The sequence below is a fragment of the Nicotiana attenuata genome, unplaced genomic scaffold, assembly GCF_001879085.1.
Source record: "Nicotiana attenuata strain UT unplaced genomic scaffold, NIATTr2, whole genome shotgun sequence".
In the NCBI taxonomy this organism is placed as follows: domain Eukaryota; kingdom Viridiplantae; phylum Streptophyta; class Magnoliopsida; order Solanales; family Solanaceae; genus Nicotiana; species Nicotiana attenuata.
In genome coordinates this window covers 152,816-163,554 of record NW_017672153.1, presented here as the reverse complement: position 1 = coordinate 163,554, position 10,739 = coordinate 152,816, and the positions used below count along the sequence as shown (strand labels likewise).

Below are 10,739 nucleotides of genomic sequence, written 5' to 3'. Positions count from 1 at the left end.
CCTAATTATTTTAAATAAAATTTATCAAGAATTACACATAAAAATAATTTAAGAAAATTTCTTTCTACTAATTTATCATCAATTACGTAGCTTGAAAACAAGAGCAAAAACCTGGAAAAAAAAATATTAAAACGATGAAAAGAGACAAAGAATCGAACGGAGACTTGGATAAAAAGAACGGGGCAAACCAACTCTAGAAAAAATGGAAGAAGACAAAGTAGGTCAATAGGTTGGAGATTTGGAGTTAAAATAAAAAAAATTAAATGATAAAATAGAATTATGGAGTAATAAGTAAGGGCATAATTGAAAAAGAAAATAGGAAACGATTCAACCACACCAAATCAGTTGTTTCATAAAATGGGGCTTTTGGTTGTTGTAGAACAACGCATTTAACAATACGATACAATCAATTTTAAATAAACAATCAAAACAAATATTATTTTGGTATAACAATAGAATACAATACAAGGGGTAACAACCATCCAAAAAAGCTGTAAAGTAAAATTTCGTTGTTGAATGAGGTTATAAACTTATTATGTTTCCTAATCTTAAGTTGTATTGGAACTTATTATGTTGGAATTTGACATATGTTAAACTTTTTTTTTTGGGAGGGGGGGGGGGGGTAGGGGGGAAGGGGTTTAAAATTGTATTATTCTTATGGTTCCAATTTACTTGTTTTAGGCCTCATTTGTTTGCACTTAATGGAGGTCTGAATCTTAATCATTCAGATGTCAGACATCAATTGCGTTTGTTTTTAAAGTCTGAATCTTAATTATTCAGATCTTAATCATTAAGTGTGTTTGTTTTTTTTTACTTCACAACCACTTAATGGGTCTGAATAGGTCTGTATGATTAAGATCTATAACAGAGACTTAATTTCATTAAGATGCTATCACGTATTCATTATTAACTGCCGCCACCGCCTACCATTATCAACTACCACCATGCCGCCACCACCATCACCACCATCATCCTCAATCATAGCCGCCACTATTATCAACCATCACCACCCACTATCCCCACCACTCCGACCACCATCATTCTCACCCACAATCAACACTCATCCACCTCAATTACCACAACGGACCACCCCATCACCATCAACAACCACAACCGGTACTGCCCCATCTTATAACCTACCACCACCTACCCATCACCTTCCTCAATCACAACTATTACCACCACCCGCCATTATTAACTATCACCACCCACCACCACCATCCTCAATCATAATCGCCACCACTACCAATCACTACTAGCTACTAGCATGAACCACCATCATCAACCAAAACTACCACCAACCACCGCCTCCAGTCGACATCCACCCGTTAGCCATCACCACCAACAACTATCATATTTTAAAAAACTATATATTTTATTGATAGAATATTAGATTAGTTAGTATTTCATTTGAATTTTATGTTTATTAATTTTCAAATAAAGACAATTTTATACATTCAGATGTTAAAAATCAAACAGTCTTAGTTATTTCTATCCAGATCTTAATACACATCTTAATATATTCATATGTGTATTCAGATTCAGATGTCTTAACCTTAATACACATCTTGATATTCAGATGTGTATTCAGATTCAGACGTCTTAATCTTAAAAAAAAAAAAATGAGGCTTTAGTAGTATTGGCTTGTTATTTCATATTGCATATTGTTTATTTTTTTAGTTAGAATTGATAAAATAATTTTGTCAAACATTTGCATGATGTTATGACATTGTATTTATAAACATTAATTTATTTTATCAAACATCCATTTCATGGCGTTCTTACAAAACGTTTATTTTTAGTTTTATAATTAGTTAAACTAAATATTATTAATTTAGAAAATATATATCAATTATTTTTAATATTAGTTATAAATATATGATAACTAGTTAGTGTATATTCAACAAAAGATATGCATTTTAAATACCAAATCTAATATCATTTATACTTATAAAAATTATTTATAGGCATGTATTTATTATATTAACTTTTAAGTTTTGATACTTATTTCATTTAAAATTTAATCTAACCGTATAATTATACTTGTGCAACCAAAGAATACGCTTGTAATTATACTGTAATTACGTTATAACAAACAAATACGTCGTCATAATTACTAGACTGTGTAATTACTATCCTAGTAATTACACCAATTTCAATTACCGGATAACTTTCCAAACAGACTTTAAATGTATAAGAATATCTATTTTAAAATCCAATTCATTTTTTCGAGTATTATTGTATATTAACTTGAATTTTTAGATCTAGCTCTGGCTAAATCTTATATATTACTCCCTCCGGTCCAAAAAAAGTGATTTTTTGGATGTTTTCACACAAATTAAAAAATTCACTTTTTAGCATTAATTAGCAATAGAATTGACCATATTAACCTTTACTATCTCACATAAACACTCCTAACACATATTCCAACACCATTTACTTCAAGGACAATGTAGGAAAAAAATAATTAATTCATTCCTGAAATCTGGAAAAATCACTTATTTTGGACCACAAAAAAAAAGGCCAAAAAATCACTTATTTTGGACAGTAGGGAGTGGTAATCAATTCGTGCACGAAGATGGAGGTATGTATCATAAGAATATTTATTGTGGAATGTGATTTCGTATGGAGTACCACAATAGTGATTTGGTGGACCGACAAAAGAAGAAGGATACGTAGGAGAACATGGACTTTAATCTTTTGTTATTTGTTTAAGACAATATATGTTTTCCACGTGTGGAGAAGGGACTGCTTATTTTGCCAAGTTGGTGAAGACCATATATTTTAATATTTGTTGTAAAGTGCACGTCTTATTCATGAACAAATTTGAAGAACTATAGAATTGGAAGTGAATTTTTTTTTTTAGAGAATTTTTAGAAATCACTATGTTAAGTGGTTGTCAATGTTCATATTTACTGGCCATATAGCATATTTGGCCAAGCTGCAAAAGTCGGTTCATTTTTAGGAAGTGCTTTTTTTTGCAAAATTGCTTTTCTCAAAAATACTTTTGGAGAGAAGCAGTTTATGTTTGGTTAATTAATTTGAAAAGTACTTCTGAGCGGCAATTAATATTTAGCCAAGCTTTTAAAAACTGCTTCTTAGTGTATTTTTCTCAAAAGTGCTTTTCAAAAAAGTGCTTTTGGGTAGAAGTTACTTTTTTCTGCTTCTCCGAAACTGCTTTCGCTTATCTTCAAAAGCACTTTTTTCCTTCCAAAAGCTTGGCCAAACACCTTAATTTTTTTGGAAAAAAACACTTCTGACTAAAAAATAATCACTGTTGGCCTACATTTTGTTATTTGTAACATTAATTTTAGTTTTTTTCACGACCTCACCTAGAAGGATCAAGAATATTCACTTATTCTTTGTGTAATTTAAGAAGTCGAACCTCCAATTTATCAATTGATGATTAAGTTGGGTGTACTCTACCACTAAAATAAACCTTAATCATCATGTTTATTAGATTTTTAAACACAATAGTTATTACTATTGACACTTTTAAAAAAAATTTAAACGGAAGTTGGAAAAAAAATAGTTGGAGTTACAATAAAATTTCAATTATTTCTTGTGTAACAATCTCTACTTGCAAATAAAGTAAAGATTATTTATAAATGCAGCTATGTTGGTCATATTATACTTTTTCTTGGACGAGAAAAAAAAAAGCAAGGAAAAACACTGTGAATTATACTTCTAACTTATTTGGATTATTGTAAAGCAAGAAACCTAGATAGTAGAATTGCTTTTGTTTTACTTTTCAAGAAAATAAATTCTTAACTACATATTCCTTTCCCGAATATTCAGCCAAAGTTCTGAAAATTCTCTGACTCTTAAATTAGTTGTTTGGTCAAATCTTAAACCGCAATTAATTACAAAAGCAATAATTCTCTACAATCAAGAGTAAATCTCTATTTAAAATTGTCGATATCTTATTGGCTTAGTTTAAAGAGTCAAACTTACGTTCTAAATCGGCGCCGGCTCGCGATTAACTCTTAAACAGAAGCCGCGTAGGTGGCTAATTCTCACCTACTGTAAGTCACAGCACACATTATTGGGACCCACCGAAAGTGAAACACACACAACTGTAATACACGGTCTGTCACTTAAAAGACCTTCAGGTAACATTAACGAAGCTTCGATGGCAATAATCTGATGCGGGCGTGATATGGAGCGTTTGCCACGTGGATTAATTTCTTTTGGTTAACAATCCGATATCTGTATCCGCATTGGAACCCTACTAATTCAAATTCCTATTGCTTAAAACTCATTACTCCCCCCGATCCACAATAAGTGATCAATATATTTTTGGCACGTCCAGTAAGAGAATACTAAATTCCATACAAAAATACATAGTATGATTAAACTACCCTTAATTAAATATTTAATGTGAGGAGTAAGAAATTTTTTTAGGGATATGTACATAAGGGTAATCTTGTAAAAATAAATTGAATTCTTTCTTGATTATATAAATGGACACTTATTTTGGACCAAAATAAAAAAGCAAATTGGTCACTTATTGTGACCGGGGAGTAAAAGAGGAAGCATTCCCTAGCATAACTTTGTTTGGTTGCCAACCCGATAACTTGTATCCGCTTTGGGACCCCAACTAATTAGAATACATAACAACAACAACAACAACAACAACAACAACAACAACAACAACAACAATAACAACAACAACAACAACAACAAGAACAACAACGACGACGACATAACCAGCATAATTCTATATAATGGGGTTTGAGGAGGAAGTATCCCCTAACATATTTCTTTTAAAATTCCTTAAAGGAGGAAGTATTTCATAACATATTTTTTTTGGTTGCCAACCTAATAACATGTATCCGCTTTGGGACCCAAACTAATTAGAATTCATATCAACAACAATAACAACAACAACAACAACATATCTAGTATTATTTCACATAATAGAGTCTGGGAAGGGTAATGTGTACACAAACCTTACCCTTACCTTGTGGAGGTAGAGAGTTTGTTTCTGATAGACCAATTAAAATCCATATCTTTTAAAATTCATTAAAGGATGAAGTATTCCCTAACATAATTTTTTTTGGTTGCCTTCCTGATAACTTGTATCTACTTGGAACTCTAATTAATTTGAATTTATATCGCTTAAGACTCGTTAAAAAGAAAAGCATTCTCTAACATGATATTTTCATTTTTAAGACTTAAATTTGAGACTTTTGATTAAGAATGAAGGCATCTAATTCATCCCGCTATTATTTTTGGTGGTCACCTAGATTATTTGTTTCATAATGAGTAAACTATAAAGACAAGATTATTATAATGGGATGTTATGAGGTGAATTGGTGGGACGGTTAGAATCACTACTCCACTTTTAATTAGTTCAATATGAAAATATAGTCCCTCTTATACAATAACTATAGGATCAAAAGAACCTTAAGTTTTCTACGTATTATTTTTTTACTTTATTTAATTTATAAATAAAATTAAATTGCACTTAAAGGTGTGACTTGACAATTAATGAAACAGATAAAAGTCTTGAAGACCAGGGTTGAAATCATAGATGGGGCAAAATACATCGAGTGATTTGTTTCAATACGCGTAAGCCTATCAATACCTATGTTCGTGGGAGATAACATATACCCGATAAAATAGTCTAGAGATATGCATACTAATGATGTCACAAAAAACAAGTTAAAATTAAAACGTTTATATTATTCATTATATATTACATTTTTAATGTAATGACCAAACTTTTGCAGAATAAATAAATAAATGCATCAAATAGTAAAATAATTATTAATTTCTTATGCATAGCTTTATTCACGAGCCAATTATCTTTTCTTTTCTTTTTTGTAATTTATCTAATATAAATTTGGATTATTTGAGTTAATGTTACTTCAAGTAAAAGTAAGAGCAAACGAAGAAAAAAAGAGTAAAAGAAAGAGAAAACACAAGAATACAATGGGACACAAATATACGAACTGACCAAAAAGTCCCTAATATGACAGGTGGAAGCTGTTGATTGGCTTGACCCAATTAGTAAATTTTGCACTTGATTAGCACCATAAACCCCCTTAAAAAAACATACTTTAAGAAAGAAAAAAAAAGAGAAAAACATACATTAAAGTAAGTATAGCTCCTTCTCTCTATTTCCTCTTTCTTTCTTTTTCTCTCTCACCAAAAAGCCAAAACTCTGCCTAAAGTTTTTGTAACTCTTTTGTTTTTGGGGCTCTGAAGAAGAGAGAAAATAGCTTACATACATATAGAAAATTCTCACTATACACACACACACACACACACACACATAGAAAGAGAGAGAGATATATTTATAGAGAGATTTTATAGTTTGTTGGGTATTTTTGGAAAGTGGAAGGCCATGGGCTGTTTCCCTTGTTCTGGTGATTCATCATCAATCAAGAAAAGAGAAAAAAAGAGAATTCCACCACCCAATAATCAATACAAAAAGGATGATCAATCACAACCCAGTACAGGTTTTCTGCTTTATTACCTATGTTTTGATTTAATCATTTTCTTGATTAGTAATAATAATTGTCTTTTGATTTGTGTTCTTTGGAAAATTCAATGTGGGGTTATTGAAAACTGATCAAAGATTGAATTTTTTTGGCATAAAGATTGGTTTTTTTTATTTTTATCATTGCATGTATCTAAAGATTTGATTTTTATTTTCTTGATCTTTATTTCTTGCTATGCATGTTAAAGGGTAGGTTGAAATTATTGATTTTTTTCTTTATTTTTTATGAAATAAAGTTGAATTGTTGATGGGTCATGTGTCGGTGCTGTTTTTATTTGACAGTCTAATTTTTTTTTGAATCAGGGTGTTTTTCTAGGAAGTCTCTAGGGTACCAGCAATTGTAGACCTCAGCTTTTGGACCTTTTGACTTTTTTGTTTTTTCCTATTTGTTAATTTATTTATATTTTTTTTGGTTGGTTTTGATGCTGCTGATTGTTGAGGTACCACAGAGTTATAATATAACAACAACAAAAAACCCAGTGTAATCGCACAAGTCCCACAAGTGAGGTCGGGAGTTTAGCGTGTACGCACACCTTACTCGTACCTTACTCCTATGTGGAAGGTGGAAGGTAGAGAGGATGTTTCCGATACACCCTCGGTTCAAGGCACAAAAGTATAATATATAATATAATTTAAATATCTCTTTCTTAATTTTGTCTTTTGTGCTCAAAACTCTTTCTTTCCTTTTAGATTATGTAATCATTGGAGTTATCATGTGTATACTATTTTGTGAGAATCATTTAGGTTATGCATCATGTATATTTTGGCTTTTACTTATACATGTGCTTGTTCATGTCGTTTTCTACTTCAAATGGGGCTCATGGTTTTTGGTGCCTATTTGTGTTTTTTTGTGGCTTAGATATAGTAAAGGCAAATGAACATAAAGTTGTGAAGAAAGAAGAGGCTAAAGATGCAAGTCAATCTACAACTAGGACAGATGGAGATTGTAGCAGCATTTCCGGAGAAGGGGAAAATGATGGTATTAAAATTAATGGAGTGAATAAGGCGCGGGCGTTTAAATTTGATGAGCTGGTAGCTGCAACAGAAAATTTCAAAGCAGCCTACTTCTTGGGTGAAGGAGGCTTTGGAAAAGTATACAAAGGTCGTTTGGCAGATACTGGTCAGGTCAGCTCGACTTCATTATTGTAAGACTAATCAAAGTTTGCAGCCCACACGAGACCAAATGGTGGTTGAGTAGAAGGTTAATTGGTTTTATTTACTGATGCCTGATATATTTTGTTTAATGCAGATTGTAGCCATCAAACAGCTCAATCCCGATGGATGTCAGGGGAATAGGGAATTCATTGTGGAAGTACTCACGTTAAGTATGGCTGACCACCCTAATCTTGTCAAATTAATCGGTTATTGTGTCGAGGGAGATCAGAGGGTGCTGGTCTATGAATACATGGCTCTTGGTTCATTAGAAGACCATTTACATGGTATGCCATACACCGTTGGATTTGTGTTCTCGAATTGTATTTTAATTTCCTTAGCCTTGATAAAACAACGTACATTTGCAGACCCTTGGCCAGATAAAAAACGGCTTGATTGGAACACGAGAATGAAGATAGCTGCAGGTGCTGCAAGGGGCCTGGAATATTTGCATGACAAAATGAAACCGCCTGTTATCTATCGTGACTTGAAGGGCTCAAATATTCTGCTTGGGGAGGGGTACCATCCAAAGTTATCTGATTTTGGATTGGCTAAAGTGGGCCCCCTTGGAGACAAGACCCATGTCTCTACCAGAGTGATGGGCACATACGGTTACTGTGCACCAGATTATGCTATGACTGGCCAACTGACCTTCAAATCAGATATCTACAGCTTTGGAGTTGTTCTTCTGGAGATCATCACGGGCAGGAAAGCTATCGACAATACAAAATCTGCTGCTGAGCAAAACCTAGTTGCTTGGGTAAGATATCTTTGACTCCTTTATTAATGTTTTAACAAAGAAGACAGAGTCTGTCCGCTCCTGTTGCTTGTTAGCTTGCCTGTGGTTTATGTAATAGAAGTTGAGCATCAAACCGAAAATATTAAGGTAATGAATCGAGTGGCCTAAGACATGTATAAACCGCTTTGGATGTCTTCTTATACTGGACTATATATATGTAATCTAGCTCTGGATATAAATGTGGACGTTAATGTAAATTTACGAGTGTGTGAGGATGAGCTTGCTAGAGTTAGCTCTGATTTATTATATTATTTGACAGACTCTGAGCATACAACGTAAAACATAAGGCGATGTTTGGAGTTTTGTAGTGACCCAAAACCTTTTGATAAACCCCTTTGAATGTCTTTTATACATAACAATTTAGAAGGTCAAGACAGTAGATCTTAGCCTATAAGTTTACTGCTTCCTGGTTGAAAGAGCTGAAGCTCACTTACAGAGTCTTCTTTTTATTTTTGGTCATATTGAAAGGGGTGGAGAGTGGGGGTAGTCATTTACATTTGGGTAGTGCCCTTAGATTCTGATATCCCGCTGGCTGCACTGTCCAGACTGCCTGTGATTGATTTAAGCAGCCATGGGAGACTAAGGAATGGGGCTACTTTTATTAAGAGCTAATTCTACCAACATTTTTCCGTGCGAAGGTCAAGGTCTACATTTCTTTCCCCCTTCCCTTTTCTTCTCCCCCCGGCCATACATGGATCTCGCTTAAGAATCTTGTATTGGTTTAATCAGATTGTTATTGCATTTGTGCCTTTTGAACAAATTGTTTAAAAATGTAAGAAGTTCCTTGAGCTGAGGGTCTATGGGAAACATCCTCTCTACCTTCACAAGGTAGGGGTAAGGTTTGCGTACACTCTGCCCTCCCCAGACCCCATTTGTGGGATTATATTGGGTTTATTGTTGTTGTTGTTTAAAAATGAAAGAAGTACAATACAGAAATATGTGCTCCACATCGCCACTAGCGTTCCGGGCATGGTAATCAGGTATATATGGCTGGTATTCTTGCCTCTGTAACGTTGAAGCATATATTAAGCAGCTATGCCTGATATATCAGATGAACCAAACTTAAGTTGAGCACCACTCCTTGACTCGTTAAGAAACTTCTTTTTTCATCATGTTATGAAACTTCGGATATTATTGTTAGTACCATAATAGTTCTCTTTAAATGGCACTTTCTATATATTTGTTTCCATTGGGGAAAACTGAAAACAGGTAACAATTAGTTGTTGAAATAAACTTTACCTATTCGCTTGGGCACTCGTATCATTCCAGTTGCTGCTGATTCCAATTTGGTATAGAAGAATGAGCCCCTAAAACCTGATTTGACAATGCCAACTTCTGTTCTGTTTTATGATTACGCGAATCTGCATGTTATTTAACATGATTAACTCTTCATGTGTAGGCGCGACCACTCTTCAAAGATCGGAAGAAATTCCACCAGATGGCAGATCCAGTACTAGAAGGTCATTATCCAGTGAGGGGTTTATACCAAGCACTTGCAATTGCTGCAATGTGTGTCCAGGAGCAACCTAATATGCGGCCACTCATAGCCGATATTGTCACTGCTCTTAACTACCTTGCCTCCCAAAAGTATGACCCCGAAACACAGCCTCCTTTCCAAGGATCGCGTAAAAATTCTCAAAGATCAAGATCGATAGATGAAGATAAGAAACCCGTTAATGTCGATGGACAATGACGGAACATAGCTTAGAAGACTAAAATTTAAGAACCAAATTGGCTGCTACATACACCAACATGCCTTGTTATCAATTTTTGTGTCACATGATAACAGGTGCAGTTCAAAATCTAACGTAATATAAACCAAAGTGCTCTCCTTTGGTATTTGTCTTGTTTCTCTGGTGTAAATGTAAGCACTAGTGTGTAGATGCAATATATATGATTGAAAGATGTAGCAAAGAAAGAAAAGATAAAAGTTAGGAAAAGTAGTAGATGCTTCATTAGCAAGAAGTAAGCATCCAATTGTTTGAAATTTAACTTAGTTAATGAATCAGTCTGCCTGGCTTATGGTCAATCTTATTTTGTTGCTTCAAAAGTTTAAAGCTTCTCCTTTACTGTTTTAGATCAAACAACGACCATGACGACCCAGTAAAATCTCACTAGTGGGGTTTGGGGAGGGTAGTGTGTACGCAGATCTTACCCCTACCCGAAGGAGTAGAGAGGCTATTTTCGAAAGACCCTCGGCTCAAGAAGACAAAAGGAGACAATATCAGTATCACCACAGAAATCATAGAAAAAATAGGAACAACATGAAATCTAGAAGAA

General features: G+C 33.7%; 1 protein-coding gene across 1 annotated transcript; it reads left to right on the top strand.

The window, feature by feature from the left end:
* Positions 1 to 6,097: 6,097 nt before the first annotated feature.
* On the top strand, positions 6,098 to 10,493 carry LOC109212089 (serine/threonine-protein kinase CDL1-like). Its single transcript, XM_019375699.1, has 5 exons — positions 6,098 to 6,467; positions 7,368 to 7,633; positions 7,758 to 7,947; positions 8,029 to 8,420; positions 9,859 to 10,493. Exons 1-5 carry the CDS (start codon positions 6,353 to 6,355, stop codon positions 10,150 to 10,152), a joined length of 1,257 nt encoding a protein of 418 aa, XP_019231244.1. The 5' UTR covers positions 6,098 to 6,352; the 3' UTR covers positions 10,153 to 10,493.
* The last annotated feature ends 246 nt before the right edge of the window (positions 10,494 to 10,739 follow it).

Coding starts and splice junctions, on each gene's coding strand:
- LOC109212089 (XM_019375699.1), top strand. CDS start 6,353: ATGGGCTGTTTCCCTTGTTCTGGTGATTCATCATCAATCAAGAAAAGA. Junction 7,634..7,757: donor GTTTGGCAGATACTGGTCAG/GTCAGCTCGACT, acceptor TGTTTAATGCAG/ATTGTAGCCATCAAACAGCT. Junction 7,948..8,028: donor ATTAGAAGACCATTTACATG/GTATGCCATACA, acceptor GTACATTTGCAG/ACCCTTGGCCAGATAAAAAA.